The 24,693-nt window shown below is 29.2% G+C and overlaps 2 protein-coding genes across 7 annotated transcripts; both read right to left on the bottom strand.

The window, feature by feature from the left end:
* Positions 1-2,608: 2,608 nt before the first annotated feature.
* Positions 2,609-22,386, bottom strand: LOC111618695 (deoxyribonuclease gamma-like). 6 transcript variants are annotated; one of them, XM_023360259.1, is made up of 10 exons: positions 16,562-16,656; positions 8,425-8,561; positions 8,157-8,245; positions 8,001-8,090; positions 7,823-7,923; positions 7,627-7,742; positions 7,401-7,555; positions 6,386-6,482; positions 3,266-3,317; positions 2,609-3,186 (listed from the first exon to the last, which is right to left on the bottom strand). In XM_023360259.1, the coding sequence occupies exons 2-10, from the start codon at positions 8,440-8,442 to the stop codon at positions 2,780-2,782; spliced, it is 1,125 nt and encodes a 374-aa protein (XP_023216027.1). In that variant the 5' UTR covers positions 8,443-8,561; positions 16,562-16,656; the 3' UTR covers positions 2,609-2,779. The 6 variants fall into 6 exon arrangements, 5 of the variants coding, with proteins under 5 accessions (XP_023216027.1, XP_023216028.1, XP_023216029.1 ...); XM_023360260.1 differs by lacking the exon at positions 16,562-16,656 and adding an exon at positions 9,806-9,943; XR_002755614.1 differs by lacking the exons at positions 2,609-3,186; positions 3,266-3,317; positions 6,386-6,482; ... (4 more) ...; positions 8,157-8,245; positions 8,425-8,561 and adding exons at positions 9,870-9,977; positions 12,024-12,129; positions 16,728-16,882; ... (4 more) ...; positions 19,652-20,833; positions 22,115-22,386 and having other exon boundaries at positions 16,562-16,658.
* A 408-nt stretch (positions 22,387-22,794) lies between these two features.
* LOC111618696 lies at positions 22,795-23,642 on the bottom strand. The gene is made up of 5 exons (XM_023360265.1): positions 23,499-23,642; positions 23,365-23,426; positions 23,175-23,282; positions 23,039-23,077; positions 22,795-22,951 (listed from the first exon to the last, which is right to left on the bottom strand). Exons 1-5 carry the CDS (start codon positions 23,593-23,595, stop codon positions 22,901-22,903), a joined length of 357 nt encoding a protein of 118 aa, XP_023216033.1. The 5' UTR covers positions 23,596-23,642; the 3' UTR covers positions 22,795-22,900.
* Positions 23,643-24,693: the final 1,051 nt, after the last annotated feature.

The following is a 24,693-nucleotide window of genomic DNA, read 5'->3' as shown; positions in this document are numbered from 1 at the left end:
TTTCATTTCTTAACGCGGGCTATATGGTATTGAGATTTTTTTGATTTTAAAGTCGAATTTAGGTGGGGATCCTCGGGAGTTTCCCGAATCAAATAACAAAAACTAAACATTCGCATCACCGAGAATTAGTTTGAAGATTGTCGAAATTCAGAGATTACAATAATAATGTTTACGATAAAATGTACTTTTCGTCATACTGACAACGATAGGAATATTGTCGAGTTTTCTTGCGCATTCTTGACAATGTTAGGGCCCCTCAATCGCGGGGCCCCGGTGCACAGCATCCGTCGCACCCCCCCCCGATGGCCGGCCCTGGTATCGATCGGAAATTTAGCTCCTTTTCTAACGTGAATGGAAAGGATTAGATGTCTCGATCGAACAATGAAATTTTTGTGTAAACTAGTTAAACAATGGAAAGGAATAAAGTCGAGGAAAAGCGACGAAAGAGGAATCAGATTCAGTCGCGACGCTGACCTCTCCCGCGCCCTTCATCAGGTTTCGAATTGTCATCGGGTGACAGTAAGAGAACAATGGAGAGGTGACTTGGGGGAAAACAGTATAAAACCATTGTTTCGAGGGCGTTTTAGGTTCTTGGATGCGTAGTTTCGCCTCTCTTTGTCGTGCGTGCTCCAGATTTTCAAAAACAAACAAAAAAAAAAAAAAAAACTTTTCGGACCTTGTGGAAACATCGTTCTCTGGTGACTCCTAGCGATCTACAGACTCGTCGGTTCGTCCAACAAGAGAAGTCGCCACAAGCCGTGATAAACACCTCGGGGCCTACGGAGTAGTTCTTCTTCTTCTTTGTTTATATGGAGAATTTAGCATTTCATAGGCTCTCTCTCCGATTCCCCTACGGAGTAGTTCACTATCCGCATCAAACTACAAGTAACGAAGATAGAACTTTTCGAACTCTATTCGGACTTTATCCGCGTGTTTTGTGTGCTCTACCTCGTCAATCAAGGAATTTGTAAAGAAATTTCTATGTTTATTAAATGGTTTTTAATGGTAACTCTGTCTCGGAAAGTCTTTCTGCGACCACACGACTGTCGTGACATTTTTCCACCCAATAGACTAACCTCACACTTTGCCCAGTTATTTGTCGAGTTATAGTCGTTTAAACAACAGCGTAACACAGTCTTTTATCAAACACGAGAAGTCGAGAACGCTGCTTAATGTTTCGTTGTCACTTTGACCACGATAGACGTCACTTTCGTTCTAAGCACTTTAGCCGAAGTGGAAGGACGAATCTCGAATGGTGTCGAAGTATGTGTCCGTAAACTGGGATGGAAAATCAATTCCAGTTGATTAAATCGTAGACGGGTGAAAGGTCACTTCGGGTGGCTGTGTCACACCTATTTCCTATTGTTACACCTGTTTCCACCTATCACAATAGGTGGAAAGATGAAATCCGTGCAAGAAGGTAATAGTGATAGCGTGTAGGTTTTAAACTATTCGAAGCAACGAACTAAAGCAACGAGAAGCCAAGTCTCGAACTGATGTGTTTACTTTTTATTCTCTACTATTATTGTAAAGAAGCTGATGAGGGACTTTAGGTCCGAAATGCATAGTTTTTTAGGGAAATAAATTTGATGTTCTAAGGTTGATCTTGGGTCCACAGAAGGTATAATAAGTCTAGGAATAAAGAGGCCAACATAATGCTCACAAATATATTTTTATTCTCTATTTTTCCGATATGATGAAAACATTTTGCATTTTGCGGAATGTCACCGCGTGTATTGTTTCTGATACTGTTACTAAATGCAGTGAATGTAATAATTACTTTGCATAATTATCTCGTGTGTAACGAAATGTTTTAATGGACGGATGACAGAAGCGGTAAGAAAATCAATTTTTTTTTTCTGGGGAATCAGGAATCCGTGTCCCAGATATGGCGGGCCCAATCTTTCGTCTCCCGGCTGCCCTGTTCTGGGTCCTAGTCGATCTGACGATGGGTGTCGAAAAAAGATCGTCTTAGTGCCAACAGGATGGAAATAGCTAAAAATTAAATTAACCAGCGATAACGTATCCACTTACCGAAGGTGTAGCGACGTTTGTAATTCACGAAAACGCGATTTCTTTTTAATAAATATATATTTGATGCGTTTCTGTTCTATTAAATTTTATATATTTGTACAGTACATATTTAATGTTAATTCTGGTCAATATTTAAACTGAAATCACGTCATGTCAATTCAAATATTTTCCCCCGAAAGGAGTTAGTGACCTGCACGACTCTACTGCTAACGGAAAAGTGTGATGTACAGGGGCAAGGCCCTACTACTTTAACGTGGTGAGCATATATTTTATTTACATATATAATGATATATAATTCTTCCTATTATATATGCACTAATAAGATCTTTATTGAAATCCATTATAGATTTGGCAAAGTCCATGAGCATGTAAATGGTGACAAATGCAATGAGACATATCTGGACCAGACTACTCATTAATATTTCTATGGATCTGACTCAGATTCAAACTTAATATCAAATTGCTTTAGATGCATATTTCAAATGAATGCAAAGTAATTCATTTATCATTGCCAAATATGTATTTGCAGGACTTTATGATACAGAATAAAATTACTTAAATTTAAAAAACTTGATTAATAATGAACTTTTTATTTCATTTTTCTAAAAGCTGTAACAAGTATGCGTAGGTGTATGTTATAATGGTAAAAAACAGAAATAAAGTAAAATTTCTTATATAATGCGATGATAATCGAGTTCTTGTATATAGTAATAAAATTAAGATAATGGCAATCGAAATATTAAACTCAATTAATTGTTGTTTGACGACAAGTCAGTGTTGAACACGTTAACTGTCTAAGATCGCAATCAATATTTATCGAATAGATTAATGAATTTAGTTCTGTAAAGGAACTGTCGTCATTCAGAGCTCCATTTTTTGCTTTATAATATACGCTATGCCACATTTCTGGGTTGAAGACATCGGGAAATTTCTGCGTAAGAAACTTGAATGATTCTAATAAATCTTCTAGATTATCCAGTCTTTTGAAAGCATTGAACCTAACATAATTTCCATTGTGATCATTGAAAATGCTTGTCTTAAAGTCAAACTTGTTTTGCTCTTGTTGGATGACTGTTGGATCTGAAATTATCCTGTTATCGGAAATTGTGAAACATACGAATGTTTCCAAATAAATTTCGGCTTCTTTGGAAACTAATTAAAATATAAAAATGCACAGCTTTTAACAAATGTTTATGAAGTAATCAAACGTTTTGTTGGTTACTGCACTTACGTTTTCCTCTCAATTTTACTTCCACTGGCCAATGATCAGAAACACTTGTTGTCTGGAATAGAAATTATGTTTATTCATATATCATTTTGCTTTACTGTAATTTCTATTTATTCATAAATTAAATTCTCTCCATCCAAATGTAAAAATAACGTTAAAAAGTCCTAATTTAAATTCTTAAGGTTAAATGTAAACTGTGTAATTTGTTTTTTACATGTTAAACTTAATAAAGTTATATAATATATATACATATATAGAATATGTATTATAATGACTCTACCATTTGGAAAATATAATGTTAAATGTATAAAACACATAAGGTTAAAATAACAGATTTATCATAGCAATAACTTTTATTGTTTTATATTATTATTACATTATTATAATAGAATAATATAACTACAGAACTATTTTTTAGGAATGAAAATAGTACTATCAGGTAATAAAAATTACATTAAAAAACTGGTACATTTATTTTCTGTGCTGAAGGATAGTCATTGTATGATCAAAGGCATATATAGCATTATCTAGTTTATACTGGTATGTTTTATGTTTAAAAGATTGCTTTATGCACTTAACCTAAAAAATTCAAGACCAAACAATGACTAGAAATCAAATGTTTTCTACCTATTTATAGACCATCAGGATATCAGGATATTTTACAGGTATTCTGACAATGGTCAATAAAGAGGCCAACTCCGACATTTGTTTGATATTGAATTTTAAGTTTATACATGCAATTAAAATGATATATTTATAAAGAAATAAATATAAAATCTACATAAAAAAAATATAAAATTAACATATAATATAACTTTTATCTTTCTAGTTATTTTTACTCAACTTTAAAACTAGTTTTTAGCAATACAATATTATAAAATAATTTAATTTACAATTTCTTTTAGCACCTACAATATTTATTGCTTCTATTAAACTCAAGAATAAGAAATTTTGCTTTTAGCAAAATATATTTGTATTAAAACACTAAAACTTGATTTTATTCAAGAGTTTATTTAGTATATATCAAACAATTTATAATTAACCACAATTTTCCCATCTCTTGTTCAGGGTGGGGCAGGTAACTTCAAAATTTCAAATAGAACACCCAATTTTCTTTTTATATTTTTGGATTTTCTATTAAAACAGTGATTCTCAACTTTTTTTTCATCATGGTACACTTTTAATAATTTAAAAATTTGGCGGCACACACGGTTACTTCGGTAAGTACCGCAGGACAACAGGTGATGTCATAATAGTGATTTTTAAATGCAGTTGGTTATTTAGGTCACATTTTCTAAACACCTCGGTAACTAACGGCAGTTACCGGTAACACCGGTTAGAATTTCCAGGAAGATAGAACTGATTAAACTACTTGTATGACATCGCTTATGTGTGGATATTTGCAGTGGTGGCACACTTCAAAAACTTCGCGGCACACTAAAATGCTGTGGCACAGTGGTTGAGAATCACTGTATTAAAGAATAGTAAACTTTTATTCAGAATTTTTTCAAAAATAATTATTATTATTTATGAATTATGAGCATATGTAAAAAAAACAAGTTTTCTATTTCTGAGAGGCCTTTTTTAAAGTCTGTTAGAAATAATAAATTTGGTCTCATCATTTTGTTATTAGAAGAAATTTTCTGAGTTATTTTTAAGTTTCATCATACATGAAACACCTTGTACAGGTAGCCCTCGGTTTATGCCGGCTCAATTTACACCAATTCACAATAACGCCACTGCGCAATTTGCCATTTTGTGGTGTAATTCCCTGATTTTCCCTATGCTAGACTGATTTTCATTTCAGTGTTGACGTATTTACCGAGCCGTGACATTGTATATTCGTTAAAACAAAGATTTTTATTGAATATATTTATTTTTTCTGTTTAATATTATTGGGTATGTATACATTTGCATTAAATTAATATTAAAATACTAAACGTTTAGGTACCCACAAGTCAACTTATTAAACTTAATAGTCCAATAAATGGCATCCTAATCCATAGCGCCTTATCAGTTCGGTCAGGAAAACACCCTACGATGCAGTAGCACTTCCAGCGATCACAAACTATCCTTAGTGAGACAAATCTACTTCTTGTTGGCCAGACAATATCTACTTCTCGTCAGTCAGATGATATCTATCTATCTCTTAGTCACCTTCAATTTTCCTGCTCAAACTGACCTTATATATGCGCTACAGCGACTGGTGGTCGACCAATCAGTGTCTCCGCTCGTCTGTAGCTCTACGTCGGGTTAACGTATCCTTTCAACTATGGAAAGTTTGACAGATGAATTTTGTGAGTTAGACAATGATTAGGAGCGAAATGCAAATGTAAAAAAGAGCATCATATTCGACCATATTCCGAAATTCTCAATGAAAGAAAACAAAAATGTAAACAATTAAAGATGGATCCTTTCTTCTGAAAAATGTACGAGATCTGAAACTAAAATTTTTTAATAAAAACATTTCACATTATGATAAAATACATTTCAAAAATTAAATTTATATGTATTTTGTATTATATTGTATTAATAAATAAACTTATTTGCTTATTTTTCACTTATGTAGAACCTAACCCTATACCTCACTATAAATATGGGTTCATTTTACACCAATTCGATTTGCACTGGCTTTTGTAGGAATGGAACTGTGGTGTAAACCGAGGGCTACCTGTATATACTCATATTCAGATTTGCAACTGCTGTTTTTAAATAAAGTTCCAATATCAATCTATCAGCTTCCAATCCCAAATGAATTCTTTTATTTCTAGACTTGGCGAAAATTTAAATTAAAAATTTATTTTGAGAAATTAAATTTTTTACAAATTTTTAAAATTATATTATTGCATTATTTAAGAAATTATAACTGTTCTCAACTATAAAAAATTATGTAATATATTATAACTTCAAATTACTTAGGAATATTTTATACATGTTCACTTTTCCAAAGAAAGAAGAAAAGAAAAATAATGAAATTTAATGGGTGAAACTGGGAAGAAAAAAATTAAAAATTAAAGTATGATGTTAGATAACAGAGGAGTAAAGAAGAGTATAACAATGTTTTCCTGACAGACATTAAATAACATGTTAATTAATTGTTTATAAAGATATACTTTGACTTACTTCTTCAAGTGTCAATTCATATTTGTTTTGGAAATTTAAAATGTTAGCTGAATCATTTATTACTGCTTGTTTCATTTCTTCTCCAGCAATTACAATCCTTTAAAATAATTTATTAAAAAAATTATATAAATCAAATGAAGACTACAGTAGAGCATCGATTATCTGAATACCGATCAACAGAAACATCAATTAACCAAAATTGTTCCAGTTGGAAAATTCAAATTTCCACTAGTGCTGTGGTGCCGCAGCACTCTCTCCCTCCCTGCCAACCTAAACTGTAGGCCTACTTTAATGTACTATTTTATGTAAGATATGTATTTGTATGACGTGTGATACAAAATATATTAAACACAAAACTGTACTGTGTATATTTTTTCATAAATGATCAGTTATCCGAACAACCTCAGTCCTGAATTGTTTCAGATAATCGATACTCTACCGACTCTACTGTATTTTCAAAATGTCTCTTGTTCACATTGCAATTTTTGAGAAAATCTAACAATATTTAATACATCATAACTACATTGAATGCTGAAATATTTCATATTCTAATTCTTGTGACCGATAAGAGTTTATTTTCATAATCATTTTATTATGCAACATTGCAGAATATTTAAAGAAATTTGTTTGGATAAAAGACAATTTGAAACTAAAGATGGGACAAAGGATGTTTTGAAAACAAATATTTAAAACCACACACATTTTAACGAACAAGAAAAAGACATGTAAGGATAAGAAACAGGGGACATTTTGCACTGAAAAGTTTTTACTGTAGGATGACTGCCATCTTGTTTGGACAAGAGTTGTTTTCCTTGAAAGCTCATATTTGAAAGAGAATTTTTCATGCTTTACATGATACTTTGAAATAAAATGAAAGTAGAAAAAAAATAATCATCAATGAAGATGCAGAAATCAATATCTCATTTCTAAAAGTTTTGGAACAAGAGGTGTTTTGAAAATCAGTGCATATGTCATAATATTTAAATTCATTACAATAATCATTTGAAAATTACACCTGTCATAAGGACAACTGTTAATGTTTGTAGTGGTATCTACATGATTTCCAATTAACCAGATAAATTCATTTCTCATCCACAAAGAGATATTTTTCCAATCTCCTGTCTTGATATAAGAACATCCAGCATTCAAATCTCCCATAATAATTGCATTCTGTAAGATTATAGTTTAAAATATTTTGTAATAAATTTACAACAATTTAGTCAATAATGTCAATTACTCACTTTATTTTTATATTTATTCTTGACATAATCATAAACATTTGCTAGAAAGCTTATCTCATTAGCGGCATTATTTGGCTGAACATGAATACCGACGGCAATAAAAGATGTTAGATTCTCTATTAAATAAAAATTTATGAAATTTATAATTTAAAATTAAGCTTTTAATATTGAAAAAATACTCAGAAAAGTAACTAACTAATTGTTGGAGAGAAGAAATGCACTATATAAGGAGGTCTCATAAAGTTATCATCCACATCTGGGTATATATCTGTATCTAATACGGAAAACATGTGTTTTCTAAATATAAAATTAAAATAATTACATATTTTTAAATATCTGAAAATAAATTTAAATGAGTTTTTTCCATTATTAACTTATAAAAGAAAGCATATTGTTCTTTTGCTATTGATCTTCCTAGGCGGTCACTCAAAGCCATGTTGTATGTAACTCCTCCCGAAGATAAACTGTTATGAAAAGAAGAAAATTTATTGCAAGATAACAATTTTGCTAAAAATATGAAGCTCAATTACCTGTTTATCGAATGAAGGAGATTATGAATGTAACTTTCATCACGGCTGACAATTTCTTGTACGAGAATAATATCATAAAGCAAAATAATCTTGTAAAAAGTTAAAAGTTGCTGTAACATTCTATCTTTGATATCTTTAACTTACTTAAGAACTTAATTTAATTAATATGAATTTTAGTTTCAAACTACTAACTTTAAAATTTATCACATAAATTACATTTTCTTAAAGAATTTAATAATTTACTATAATAGTTTTAAAAATTATTTACCTTTCTGATAATTGTCATAACTTCTTCATTGGCAAATTTAGTTGGTCCCAAATTTTGTATATTAAAGGCTCCAATATTTAATGGACATTCAACAATTCTTAAATCTTCAATTGAGCAACATGTTATTTGGTATAAAACTGAAAATATTGAAAAAAGTATAAAATTTTTCATGACTTCTCAATGATAGGAAAATTTATTAATAATTTTAATCTCTCTTTTGACAGAATTTATATAAAATCCTTTTAAAAGAAAGGATGTGATGTAAAAAGTTTTTATATAATTATATCCTTTCATATTATTATAAATAATAAAATACTTTAAAATAACTATTATTTCCTATTTATTTTCTTGACATATATTTGTAAAGAAAAATGAAAATAATTTATTATTGCAAAAGTTAAAAAAAAACTAAAATTTATTGAAATTTTTTTGTAAATTTATTGATGTAAAGTTTATGAAAATATGAAAAACAAATGTGCAAATTCCAATTTTTATTAAGTAAAAAGTTGATCTTATGTGATGTTTTCATCAAAAGAAAGTAGTAGAAATTAGTTTTAGTGTTGAGTTGATGGCTGAATTAGAATGTCACCCTCTTGATTTGGAGACCCATGATTAAATTCAGGAATTTTTTTGAGATGGTCTATCCCAGATATGTCAGGCCCCATCCTTCACTATCCAGTTGCTATTATGAGATTGGCCACAATGGGTGTGATTAAGAAAGGCTCTCCTAGTTTTTTTAAACATTTTCCACGGAGGCAGAAAATGTTTAAAAAAATAACTTATTTTTAGTAAAAGAAAAACTAATTTTTTAATCTAAGCAAGCCTTTAAGCTACAAATTCATTTAGAGATAAAATTATATGTTATTTAGAAGCTGTCAAATCTCAATTAAAGGAACCAATTTCATAGGAAATACATTATCTTTCAGAGTAACAAAATGCTCGTACATCTTTTCTTACATCTTAGCATTTACATTCATGTTCTAATGTTTCATGAAACCAATAAAGAGAACTTTTTATATAGAAATTATAAAGTTTCATTAAAACACAACCACTCACAACTGGGTAAACTTGATAAATACAGGCATCATCAGGCTATAATGTACGTTGAACACTGGCAAAAATGTTAGCTCTACCAACTTTTACTGATAGTTATTTGGTCCTTGTGGCTGTTTTTTTAAATTTCTTTAACTTTGTATCCTCTCATTTTATTTTTTCATCATTTGTTGTTATGAAATTAACAAAGCAACATATCAAAAAGAGTCTGTTTAAGCCATTAAATAGGTATAACTTTTAAGGATTTATGATACAATAAACAAAGGCTACAAGGCTAAAACATACTCAAGTTTACAAGTAGTTTATATTTAAAAGTTAACCAACTTACTTAAATTGAGTAAATTAAATTGCAGTTGTCTTGTTATCAGAGCTGCATTAATATTTGTGTATAACTGGTTATGGCAAGGGCCTCACCTTCTTAGGCACCTCTTATCATTGCTTATTCTTTTACACATGTATATGTAAAATGCCTCCAGGAGAATAAAACAGCAGATGTTAAACTGGAAGATTGAACATTAATTGTTTTTGTTATAAAACAATTAATATTACACATTAAATATATATTTATTAAAATAAAATGTTGATTTTATTCCTGAGCCTCCTTTATTGTTGTTTAAGTTATATTAATCAATACATTACATTGGATTATAAACAAGGAACAAAATTCCCAATTCTAACAGAATGTAATGCTATTTTGTAATTAATATACTTCAACATAAAAGATATATAATAATATAAAAAATGTAAATTTAAAAAATGTACAGAAAAAAATAATCATTAAATAAAAAATTTGATTTAATTTACTTAAGTTCTTGTAACAAGACCTGCATTAATGCTTGGACATAAACAAATTTATGAATAAAAATTTTGTAAAATACTACAAATATTTTCTTTTCTAGGAGTTTTCAAATTTTAAAAAATTTCATTTAGCTTTGATTTTAACAAAATGCATTTATTAATGTCATTGTTTTCAATATTTGTCTGTCAATCCGTATCAATCTTAAACATCCTGCTATTGATTGTTTCAATGAAGTGCCAAACGATGGGGGATAATCCAGAATGACATATAAGGAATTTCTTTTCATTCCAACCACTACATCATTAAACAGATTAATTATAACATTTATTTTTATCTATCAAATATTTTTAATTTGTCTTCGATAGCATTATGAATAGTGATGACCATATTGCATTATAATTTTATGACACTTAAGACAAAATTACTTGATTGATTAATTAATCCCTATACATAACTGTTTAGATTTAACTTATACCTTCACAGTTAAAAAGAAAAAATTTTCTTAAATGCAATTAATGGGGAGAGAACTGTGAACATTAACTTTTAAATAGAAATATATTTAATTGTATCCTGAAGTAACAAGTTTACTTTTGTATGACTTAAAATTATTATCTCAACTAAAAAAAAACTGTGAATAAAAATAAGAAATAAGATAAAAGTAATGATCTCATTATGAAATAAAGATTAATGTCATAAGAATTCAAAACTATATCTGCCTCCAATCTTTAAATCATAATACAAATATTGACAAAATTATTGTGACATCATCACAATGCTGGGTTGCAATTTTTAATCATATTTTTAATTTATATAATTTAAAATACAGTGGAACCTCGGTATACGACCTTAATCCGTTCCTGGTGTTTGGACTTATACCGAATAGGACATATACCAAACCAACCTTTCCCATAAGAAGTAATGTAAAAATGATTAATCCATTCTCATGTAAAAAAAATGGCTGGCTTTAAACACCTCGCTTTCCTTACTAGTTTCTGCTTGATTTTTCATGAGATCAGTATGTATCCTTTTAACTTTCTCACAAATAATTTCTTCTGATATGCTGTCGCCGGCACACTGTTTTTCAGTTATCCAAAGCAACAGCAATTTCTCGACATGATCTAACGTCTTCGATCTCTGTTTAGAAACTGATTTAACCCCTTTCGCAACGTTAGCAAATTTAACAATGTCTTTATTTTTCACGAATGTCGATATCGTTCTCGGAATACGGAATGCAACAGTTAAATCTCGAACACGCGTGCCACCTTCATATTTGTCAACAATCTCTTTTTTCAGTTCCGTTGTGATTATAGTCACTTTTTATTTTTTATTTGCTCTTTTGCAATTCATGATTAATAAAAATAATAAAATGTTACTTACAAATTAAAATCAGAAGAAATTTAACAAAGGTATAAACCATAGCACCGCGAATGGCTAGTCTGGTGTAGTACACCGATAGTGCTACTTGTTCATAGATGGCGCTTATAATTGAATTAAGTCGTATACCGAAGAAAAGTCGTATAACGAGCAAAATTTTTTTCGTCCAAACAGGACTTATTCCGAATTGGACGTATTCTAAAGCAGACGTATACCGAGGTTCCACTGTATATGCTATTGATTTTAGTAGTGTCTTGACCCTGTACATCATACTTTTCCTGATAACAATAGTCATAGCAGCCATTCAGGAGAAAATTTTTGAATTGAAATAACATGACTTCCAGTTCAGACCAGAAGTTCATTTATACTTAACTGGGATCTCCAAAGCTTTCCATACTTGGTTTTAACTTTTATCTAACTCCATTCTTAGATTAAGGAAGGATAGACAGACAGATGGATGTCAGTAAAAATTTATAGATCTGCAATTTTTAAATTGCAGCCCAATTAATATATAACATTTCATTGTTAATGACTAGATACCAAATTAATTAATTAAAATTGAAGACAGTCTGTTGACACACACATCCTTTTATTCACTTTCAAGTTCTGGAATACTTCCGACTCAACTTTTCCAAAATATTCCATTAAAACATAAAAAATATATATATGAGGTTAAAAATAAAAAAACCTTTTTAAATGTGGAGCAGAAATAAAACAGATGTCTTCTTACTTTTCCATCCATACAGCATTGGGACCACACTATTGCTTGAACAATCCATTGTGAGAACTGTTTCAATGTCTTCAGTTTTAATTAATTAATAAATAATTTAAAATAATATTTTTATATCATTTTGAATCTGATAACAATTATACAAAAACTAAATATGTATGTTATAACTGCTTTACTGTTATATAATTATAATTGTTAAAAGTTAGTGTAAAAACTTCCATATACAATTTTTGTTTCTTTTGCAACTTTGTGCATATTTTTCACAAAAGTAATAGAATGGAGTATAAAATATTCTATACAACTTCTTTTTATGAAATACACAATGCATTTGGTTTAAATAATATCAAAAAAATTAATTACAGATCAAGATTTATTTTGTAATTTATATATGCAGAAATCATAATACAAACATGTCAATAAATCATAATAGATAGTTTTGCATGGTAATTTAATCAAGTATTTTCTGATTAATCAGAGTATTTTAGTAAAATTTTAACAATATAAAACTTTTTGAAATAACTACTGTACTTATCTTTCAAGAAATAAACGCTTTAGTAATAATCTAAACCTATTATTCTGTTGTTATAATTTCTTAACATTTAAATTTAAATCTGCTTACCCAAAGTTTAAATATTAAGTACTAGTAGTAGTTTACACTAAAACTACTTTTCTTCTGATGATAAAAATTAATCCTTGATGTGTGCTTAATGGAAAATTAGACCTACAACTTAACATTTATTTAATGAAAACTCTCGTTTTCTTTGAACTAGATACACGATACAGAAAAGTAAACATTATAATAGCATAACAATTATTGTTATATTATTATGGCTTTTAACCTTCAAATTTAATAAAAATAAAAATTTTGATAAAGATCTTTTATGTAAATGTATTTTTTAAGCAGTACATATTATAAAGAATAATTTACAACAGATTTTCATTATTGACTGATTATATTGAGGTAATTGTTGCAAGAAATAAAACCTAGCAAACTTTTGGTGTATTAGTTTCATTAGTAAAGAAATAAAATTATTAAATGCTTTTATCTTTACAAATTATATTTTATTTTTAAATAATGTTTGTACAGGTGCAGCAGCTTTTGTGTAATCAACTGTAAAAACAATATTTGACTAAAAAAAACTATTGTTTATCAGACAGACATAAATAGAAATTTTATAATTTTTAATTAGTATTTTATAACATTCAACATATTAATAATTATTCATCTTAATATTATATCACAAACAGATGAAAAAATCATACAAATAATACTTAAATTATAATATAGATATACTTTATGCTATTTTCAATAGACATACTGTGTAGCAAAAGAGTTTATATTCAACATTCAATCATCTGCATCTATCATATTCATATCTTTTCATTGTGTTTTCAAATTAAAAATAATAAGTTATTAAGATTTACATTTATCAAATAACCAGGATACTTAAAATTTCTGAAAAACCCTCATAATCTAAATATATAAAACTAATTGTCCTGACTGAATGACTGATTTATCATTGCCCAGAGCAAACCGCAGAACCTAGAGGTGAAATTTGGTACAAAGTTAGGGTACGTCATGAAAATGCACACTAAGAAGGGATTTTTCAAAATTCCCCCGCAGGGGGAGAGGGAGAGGATTAAGACTTAACCGAAAAACGGCTTCTACTGTACTATTTTAGATGCAATTTTTTGTTTTTAACTACATTTAGTCTTCATTGAGTACTTAGGTGTATTAAATTGATAACATTCCAGACATTGTTATAAATATTTTTATACACTTCAATTTTTTAACCAAATGTTCGAACTGTTTTAAATTCAAATTTGTTATTGCATATTGGTTCGATTATAGAACGATTGTAAACATTCCAGAAAATTGATCAAATTGAAAACAGCTTTCATTTGATTCTCAGCAATTCTCATCATTCTCAGCCATAGGTGTTATATAACAATTATTATACAATTAATATTATGGTTGTTGAAATATTGCATATAAATAAACGATATTTGCTTGCAAAATCCATGTGGGAGAAGTCACAGGTAACAGCTAGTTTCATATATATATATAAATTTTTTACAATATACAGTTGACAATATCTCTGTTCACAATATACAGTATAGGGTGTATATTGTAAATCACAAATGAAACACTGCATAAAAGAATTTATTATTGAAANTCGTTTGATTCTTGGCAATTCTCATCATTCTCAGTGGTAGGTGTTATATAACAATTACTATGGTTGTTGAAATACTGAATATAAATGGGGTTTGCTTGCAAAATCCATGCAAGTGAAGTTGCAGATAACAGCTAGTATGTAATATTTTGAAACATTATACATTCAGAAAATTCTAGTTATTTGCTACAGAATAATAAATAGACATAACAAAAACTTGAAAGTGGTTAAAGGGAGTTAAGATATTTATTTATCTTAACTCCTTTAACTAGTTTTGAGTTTTTAACTTTGATTTTAGGTTTAACCCTTTAAACATGAAACTGGCCAAAATCAGCTTAATCCCATGGTTCTCAATCTGTGGTCCGCAGAACATGGGTGCTCCGTGAAGCCACTTCAAGTGTTCTGTGAAAATATCAAATATACAATTAAAAATTGTTGCAAAAGAAAAATCAATACAATGTCAAATAATTTTTGTATGGAAATGTAATCATCAAATGCCAATAACGTCATACACTAGACCGAGTGCACTCTTTATTTCAAAAAGGTTTGCCACCCCTCCTTTAAAGCTGATGTATTTTAAGTGTTCTGCAGAAAAAAATATCAAAGTTTAGTGTTCCCAACTTCAAAAAGATTGAGAACCATGAGCTTAATTTGTTAGAGATAAAATCAGCCGTTGGAAAAGTTGTTTGACTGGTTTTTCTATACAAGTTCCCCTTGTAGACTGAGGGACTTGTATAGAAAAACTGAATTTACTCTCCAGATACATAGAAAGAAAAAATTTTCAGAGCTTAAAGAGTTAATCATTTTTCAGGATTTTTAAGCCACCTTCTTAACCACAGTATTCTATATTCTGACAAATAGTAAACAAAATTACAGTATAATTAGTTGTAACTTGTCAAAAATGATGGAGGAAGAAACAAAACCTATCAATTTTAAGCTGGATCATAGCCAGTTGCAAACATTTAGACATTGAGGCTTGATTGTAAGAAACAGCAACTAACCTGGTTCTGTATATTTTTTAAAATACAGTAGAGCATCAATTATCCAAATAAATTGGGAACCGTGGTTGTTTGGAAAATTGATTTTTCGGATAACCGATAATGTACAAAAGATATATTAACCTATCCCATATTGAAATTCATTCAAATCCTGGCACATTCTTAAGTACCCTCTCATGGTCATGCCAGTACTGCTAGCTAAAACACGCGCACCAACAAAAATAATATTGGAGTAGCCCAAGACATAGCCAAAGATTGCAGTGCCACAGCACTAGCCAAAATTTAAATTTGCCGACTGGAAAGCTTTCGGTTAATTAACATTTCGGTTTATCAATATTCGGATAATTGATGCTCTACTGTATATAGATCCAGCTTAATTTAAACATATTTAAGCAAATAACAAAACTGACTTTTTCACTAAAATCAGTATATCGTTTTTATTTATCTAAGAAAAAAGTCAGTATTTTTGGGAGATGCTGAGAATTTAAGGTCCTTCTCACTTCAAATCAACAAATCTGTCACTAGCTTCAGAAGTAAATTATTTTCTTAAATGTAAAAATTAAAACTCAAAAATGATTATAAGTTTAATGATTAATCATTTAACCATTAAAATTTAACAGGTTATGCTAAAAAAAATTTAAATTTGAATGAGGTTGCACATTCCATCAATGCTATAGAGTTATAGACACGAAGCCAAATATAGGATATTATATTTTTAGATTCTAAATGTAGAATTATAGATTTTTATGAATGCATAATTACTTAATTTACAGTAAATTTCATTTTTATAAAATGTATTTTGTGAATGTTAATTACAAAAATAACATATATTTTTATGTTATAAATATATGTGTGTCATATGTTTTAAAATTTCAGGTAAATCTACTTTTTCCTTTCAATCTTACTTCAACTGGCCAATGATCTGAAACATCTCTGGCCTAAAACAAAGATTTTATAACATTATTACAATTAATTTTTTTTATGTTAATAAATACAGGAATTTACTTACCTCCTCTAAAGTTAATTTATATGCATTCTGAAAATTGAATATTCCAGCTGAATTAGGTATTATTGCACTTTCAATTTTCTCGCCGGCAATTACAATTCTTGTAAAACATATAAATTAAATTATTGTAAATGTCATATAATTAATGAAAAATTTAAAAGATAATCACCTATCATAAGGACAAGTATTGGCATTTGTTGTAGTATCAACATTTTGACCTATTAACCAGATAAAGTCTCTTCTAGTTCTTAGTCGAATATTTTTCCAGTCACGCACTCGTACTGAAGAACACCCTGCATTCATATCTCCCATAATCATTGCATCCTACAACATTATAAATATATTTATTACAACTATAAAGACGTATTTTTATACAAAATTTTTGGATTTTTAATCCGTAAACTTGTTTTTACTTACTTTTATTTTATACTTATTCTTTGCAAAATCATAGACATCTGTTAAATAATCTGTTTCATTTGCTGCATTACTTGGTTGTGTGTGAATGCCAATTGCAATAAAAGATGGCATGTTTTCTATTAAATATAATGTTCAGTTTGCAAATATATACAAGCTATTCAAATAACAATAAATAAAATTAAGAAAAATAAAAGAACCAACCAACTGTTGGAGTTTGAAAATGCACTATATAAGGAGGTCTCATAAATTTATCTTCCAAATCAGGATATACCATTTTATCTAATACTGAAACAGCATCTCTCCTAAACAAATCGTGATAAAATTAAATAAACTAATAAAAGAAAAATTCCAGTTATAAAAATTTTTAACAAAAATCCTTTGCAGGAATTAATAGATTTAAATAACTTAAAACAAGCAAGTTATTTTCAAACACTTTTAAGTAAAAACTCATCATCAGGAAGATGATGTCTACAATTAAATACAGTTGCTTAAAATCAGATCTAAGAAATCCATTGCTTAAAATATTTTAAAGCAAATACACATGTACAGTACCAGTATATCTGAACATGTGGATGAAAAATGTGTATACTTGAATGTGTGGATGACAATAGCTTTGTCATCCACACATTCAAGTATACAGGACAGGTATACGTCCAGAAACCTTAATATTAGCTATTCAACTATACTGAATACTCTGGATTCTATACATGTTTACCTGGCTTTAAGTTTTAATATCTTGCTAGCAAAGAACCAGATTGTACTTGTTTATAAGTTATTAATTTATAAGTTGTTTATAAATCTTCAATTTGAAGATTGAGCAATGTATGGCCTTTTTTGAACCTTCTTTCGTTGACCAATAAACAAATTTGATTTCCTCATCTATATGCAAGATGCATTTTGAACTACAAACTCCTTTTCAGTTGCTTTTAACGTATAATTAGAAATTGATTTATAACATTAAAAGATTTCTACAAAACCATAAAATTATAAGTAGATATTTACCTTATTAAACTCTGACAGATAAATTTTACAAAATGTCTGTCAGAGTTTAATAAGGTACAGGTAACCCCCGTATAACACGGTAGTTACGTTCCAAAAAATTGCCGTGTTATGAGAATCAAAGAACTAGTACGAAAAGGAGGGTTATGTTCCAAAAATTAAAAAACATGCTACTATATTTTCATAATTAAGTTAAATATCTTTATTAAAATTTTCTTAAGTGATACATATTAATATAAATTAAACAATGTTTTCTTTGTCATCACTAAAAGCACTATTAACCAAGAGCGTTTTATTTTTGGCAAGTTATCGTTATCCTCTGCATTATTTTCAGATTCATGCTTTACCTTTTTCAAAAAGTGTATGTAATTTTAGATTGCTTGCTTCTAGTTAAAAGATCTCTATAAATTTCCTTATATGGTTCTAAGCACTTATGGAATAAGGGAAAAACATCTGGCAACACCAGAAGTAAAAGCGTCTGGTGTTGCCAGATGTTTTTGCAATTTTGCCACCAGAAGCAAGAGCGTCTGGTGGCAAAATTGAAACAATTTTCGCAAAGGACCATGTGTATGGAGACGAGAAAAGAAAATTTACATACTTAAGTACTTATAGTTTACGAAAATAATAATTTTCGTGAACTATTAAATTTCTACACACTTAAGTATGTAGAAATTTATTACATTTCATGTTGTACAAGGGTTTTACCCATTTCTCGAACCGTGTCAGAGTGAATCCGTGCTATAAAAGTACTGTGTCATACGGGGGATGGTACCAATTCTCGAACCGTGTCAGAGTGAATCCGTGCTATAAAAGTACTGTGTCATACGGGGGATGGTACCAATTCTCGAACCGTGTTAGAGTGAATCCGTGCTATAGAAGTGCTGTGTTATACGGGGTTACCTGTAATTTAAAAAGTCATGCATTGCTCAATCTTCAAATTGAAGAGACATCATAACTTTTAATATCTTTTAAAGTTATTTATTAAGTTATCTAAAGATAGTTTAATATTTAAAAAATTTTCAATTGTTTCCATTTCATTTTATAATATGTAAAAATATTTTAAAAAGTGATTTCTGATAGAAAAAAAGCAGTTTTTAAAAACAGTGGATGTAATGCTCTGACTTCTGTTACAATCTACAGTAAAAGGTATATGGAAATTAGTTCTAGGTAATGTGGAGTGGTTATCATTATTAGAGCAATTTTTTTTATTAAACTTTTTATAAGTTTAAATTTCAAAATATTTTAAATATTCTAAAACATAGATATTTGTATATTTATGCTTTACTTACCTGTAGAAGAAAGCATACTGCTCTTTAGCTTTATTTCTTCCTAAACGTTTGCTCAAAACCATATCATAGACTATTCGTTTTGGTGCTACACTATTAAATGGAAATGTTTATTTAAAGTACAGAATATATACATATAATACATATATCATTAACTTACCTGTTAACTGAATTGAGAAATTCTTTTATAAGATTCTGATTACGGGTTACAATTTCTTGTATTAGGATGACATCATAACGAAGTATAATCTAGAATTTATATAATTTTAGATACAATTAATTTTATGTTTATATAACTGAATTTAAATTATTATTATTTACATTAATATCTATTATGTAAATAATATTTTTTAAAATTCAGTTATATAAATTCTTAATTATATTTACTTACATTTCTAATAATTTCTGCAATTTCTTCATTATTTAGTTTTTTGGCACCTAAATTTTGAACATTAAAAGCACCTATCTTTAATGAAGATGATCTTACATCTTTACTAGAACAATATTTTATTTGATATGTGTATAAAAATACAAGAACAAAAATAAAACTTTTCATGCTTCTTATATTATAAAAAAATTTCAACTGAACTGTTTCTACTGTAATAGGTGCTGATATAGGAATCTTTAAAGGAAGGATGAGTTGCAAGTTATATTTGCATTGTTCCTTCCTGTTTAACAAGTAATTTTTTATTTAAACAGGTAATTTATTATTGTTATCTTACCTATAAGATTATTTCTATTAAATATTTAAAAATTGATTTGTGAATATTTTAATCTCTTTTTAGTAATGTATAATGTTTTAGTCATTTCATAGTTGTAAATATTTGATAAAAATTCAATTTCTTTTTCATAATTTAGTAAAATTCATATTACATATGATATAAAATATGATTTAAAAACAATTATTTATCAATAGCAAAACAACAAAACTATATCATCAATAACAACAAGAACACTAGCAACAATAAATGAATGCCATTTCTTTCACAATCTTCTCAATTTGTCAACTAAATTTTTGAGTATTGATATATTTTCAATAGTGTTTTTTATCTCCCAATCAAATTTTGTCAAACTGAAATTCTGTTTAACAAAATATAGTTTTTCACATTACTTTGTCTTCCAGTTAGCCGAACAAAACAACTTGCTTTTAATTCCTTCGTCAAAGAAAGCAATATATTGTCGACAGCGAAGGGCTCAACCAATAAACAAAGTATGCTTTATGAAGTACTATAAACTAAAAATGATAGTATAAAAAATTACTGAACTGTTGTTTGATTAGTCGTACGAAAGGACTCCTAAGATTGTCACTAAAATGTTGGTCCGGATAATGCTTCACAAGTTATTTGCTCGTGGTAAAAATAATAGAAATATTCATTAATGCAATCCATAAATAAATAATATAAAATAAGATTGTCAGATCTTCATCATTAGTCACTAAACATTGTTCAATAATTTGGAATTTTCCATGTTGTGGAACTAGATGGCATCAAAGTTAATTTTTCACTGCTTTCAAGTGGTCAAACTGAGTAACAATCAAAGTTTCAACATTGAGACTAACAACTGTGAGTTACACCTAGATAATAGAAAACTTTTGTTATTTTCTATATAATCTGTAAAATATTTATACAAATAAATTTAACATAAGTATTTTAAGTTTGTATTATATTAAGCAACTTATTAAAACAAGAATATTTTAAAGTATTGCATAAATGGAACTGTCAAAATAACAAAAACAGACAGTTTTCTGTACAAATTTCTAACTATAGCAATTCAAAATTGCAAATGTTTTGCTTTTCATGATTCATGCTTCGCATAAATAAAAAAAATTGCAGAATATGAAACAAACTATAATAAATTGTCGACTGAGTATAATTAATTTTTGGAAAGAATTCATCATAATTTTTAATTGTTACAATACTGTATTTGCAAGTAGCCTATAGTATTTATTTTAATAGATAAAATAATTGTTTTATAGTTTAAATTATGAATTATTCAATGAAACAGTGGATTTTGAATGGATAATGCAATTATTAATGATCTATACCTCGTTTTATCTAAAATTTATTATTTACGATTATCTTTATCTCAGATTTTTGAAAGTCGAAGGTGGCCGAAACGAAGACGTCGAGAAGACAAACGTGCGGGATAACAAAGAAGGATAAGATAAAGAACGCCTCCGTCGGGGGAAGCTTACACGTCACCGACTTGAAGGTTAAATGGGGAGAAGAGAGGTCGAGACGGTTCGAGTAGGTTTATAAAAGACCGAATAATGCTCCGGTGAAGAGTGACGAGGTTGGAAGACGAAGGCATTAAAGGAAAGGAAAGGAAAAGATGACTTGGATGGAGGTGGCGAAGAAAGACTTGAAAGAGTGTGGAGTGAAAATGGAAGATGCCCAAAACATAATGGAATGGATAAAGATTTAAAGGGCCAACACTAAGAAGCTGGTAAAAAGCATGGAGATGATGATGTTTATCTAAAATTTTAACATAAAATTTTGTTAATTATAGCTATTTATCATATTTATCACATTGACTTTTTGACTGTTGTTTACATATATGTCAGTGAGACTGCCACACGTGGTTGTTATCATCTCATTTTCAGAACTAGAATGTTACTGTGAGATTAGTGCATTTTTAAGTTTCGAAAGCTTCTCCCTCTCCTACAGCACTGAAAAAGCCCTTTTTTCCATGTCCATCGTGGATTTGTTCAGATTCTCAATGGGAATGCTCGATGATAAGTCAGAATTCTATTTACATTAATAAATTAAATGATTAATAATGAATAATGTATCTAATGAAGTACGAAAAAATTACAGTTTACTTTCAAAAATCAGAATAATCCGAAAAAACACACCTTTAGGGAAAACCCACTTATCACGTGGCAATCCACAGCCACTACCCGTCACCCCCTAGCGGACAATTAAATGAGTTAATGTTAACCTAAATGCACCTAATATACACGAGCGAAAAGAGTAATTCAACCCAGCAGAAATTCAACAGTTGAATTTCAAGAGTTATAGAAAATTCGCTAATCTTAGCTTATGAATGGAACCTCGATAACTAAGGGAAGAACAACCGGTGACGTCCGTAACCGTGATTTTTAAACGCGTTTGGTTATTCAGGTCACATTTTGGTAACAACCTGCAGTTACCGGTAACACCGGTTACAATTTCCAAACGCTCCCTACTAAGCAATTCAGTTTCTATAAACAATCTTCTTTCAATCATACCTATCAAGTTCGACCAGGCAATGAAGGATGGCGCCTGAAATATCCGGGCAGACCGCCTAAGCTTTAATTTTTTTAAAAAAATATTCTACACAAACTTCCTGTAGGAATTCCACTAATTTAAAAGAAGGATATCCTTGTTATATTTCCTTGCTGTTTAACATTTAAAGTATTTGGGTTATAATTGTATTGTATTTTTAATTTAGTCACAGCGAAATAATGAAATATACTGATTATAATTGAAAGCAAATTAAACTTTATTAATATCTTAATTAATTAATTACAGGTTTTTCTTTTAAAAGCTTTTCTTCGATGCTTAGTTTACATATTGCTGCAGTAATCACGATATCGTATCTTTTAATTATCATAAATCTTCCTTACTTCTAGACTGGAGAAAAAGGTTGAAAGCATTGCCTAATTAATTACTTTCATGCAGTCGTTAATGATTTTAATCATTTCTTCATCCTGTAAATAATTGGTAATAAAATTTAACTCGTTTCGTACGCTTCGTATTAAATAAAAGAAGAATTACAGTATTTAAAATTGACTTACAGTTAGATCTTTCTTGCTGCTTTCGCAACATTCTTCCATCTGAAAACAAGTAATAAATAAATAAAAATTTTAGGAAATTTCCTTTATAACTAGAAATATCAAATCATTTTTCAAGTTTGTAATGATTTTTTTTTACCTGTTTATGTTTCAGGTCTTCGTCATTGGTGCACATCTTCATAGCTGCTTGGTATGGTGAATCGACACCATAGATCTTCTTGGCGCAGTCAGTCCAAGTTATTACAACCTGTATTAATAAATTACAGAAATGAATTTAACAAACACATAAATCGAATTCGTTCTCCATTAAAAAGTTTATTAATTTTTACCTTTTTTGGTACTTTGGGTTCGAAACATTTCCACAATTTGTCTCTTTTATCATTCGGTAATTCTATTTAAAATATAATTTACGATATTTACATTATCAAAAAATATATGAAATGCTTATATTAAAGATACTTACTACAAAATTCTTCTTCAGTTATATGATGCATATCTCCATCAGCTGAAACAATGGCTACAGTAGCCATGAGAGCGATCAATGCCAAGGAGCAATACATGTTGAATGGTTTTGATTGTTAGCTCGAAATTAAGCTTGCACATTCATTGAAATTCTCAGTATTTATAGTAAATTTTGCAGACAGTTTTCTTGACGTCATTGCCAGTAAAGGGTAACGATACGCTATAAATTAATTTTGAAGTCGTGCGCTAGAACACCTGATTAAATGTTTCCAAAAGAATTACGCTTGAATAAGTTTTATTCACATTTTTTTAATTTGTGTCATTCATTCGTATCCATTGTATTTCACCATTGATAATAATAATAAGCTTGACATTAAATAGATTAGAAATAAAAGTTTTGTTAAATCTTTTGAAAACGAAATTACCTGGCGTGTAAGCTTGAATTACTTGCATTCATTCTCCCTTTAAAAAAAATTCTGTTTTGTATAGAAAGTTAGAGATAAAATTAGGTTATGTAATACAAAAATAGAAACTTTGGCATTTTATTACATATATATTTTGATACATTCTTCATAAATTCAGTTTAAAATATAAATACAGATGTATTCGTTCATTTCTATTTTCTATCTTTGTGATTATATTAAATTATTTTCTACATGTTCTTTATACATAAATTACCCTTAATTCAGACAATTTTATTGATAGCAATTTTAAAACACGTTAAATTTTTAGTGTCCTATGGTCACGTATAGGGCCTTTTTCCCCGTACTCACCACGAGTTCGACCAGGTCTATAATGGAGGCAGCCGAATGATGAGGAAGAGAATATCCACCTGACATATCTAAGACAGACCGCTTATGGGAAATTTTTGGGATTTTTTGATCTCCCTCATTCAGTTTTGGGTTTTCATCTAAGCATCGTTTCGTCAATGTCATAATTCTGGGATTGCTAATAGTTTTATTTAAAATCAATTTAATTACAGTTTAGCAGAATTGCATACAATAAATAACACCCGAAACACGAATTCTGGCTTGTGAACCACAGACAGAAAAAAATGTATTTTGGTTTCAATTAGAACCGAATCTGGGGTCGTATTCTGGTCACTGTCTCTGGTCTCTCGTCTCTCGAAAGCCGGTCGCTGATTGGCTAATTCAAATAATTAGCCAATCAGCGACCGGCTTGTGAGAGACGAGAGA

This window comes from Centruroides sculpturatus, unplaced genomic scaffold (genome assembly GCF_000671375.1).
Source record: "Centruroides sculpturatus isolate CEXI.00-Female unplaced genomic scaffold, Cexi_2.0 scaffold193, whole genome shotgun sequence".
NCBI lineage: Eukaryota > Metazoa > Arthropoda > Arachnida > Scorpiones > Buthidae > Centruroides > Centruroides sculpturatus.
The sequence above is the reverse complement of the archived record's forward strand: the minus strand, read 5'-3'. Positions and strand labels throughout refer to the sequence as shown.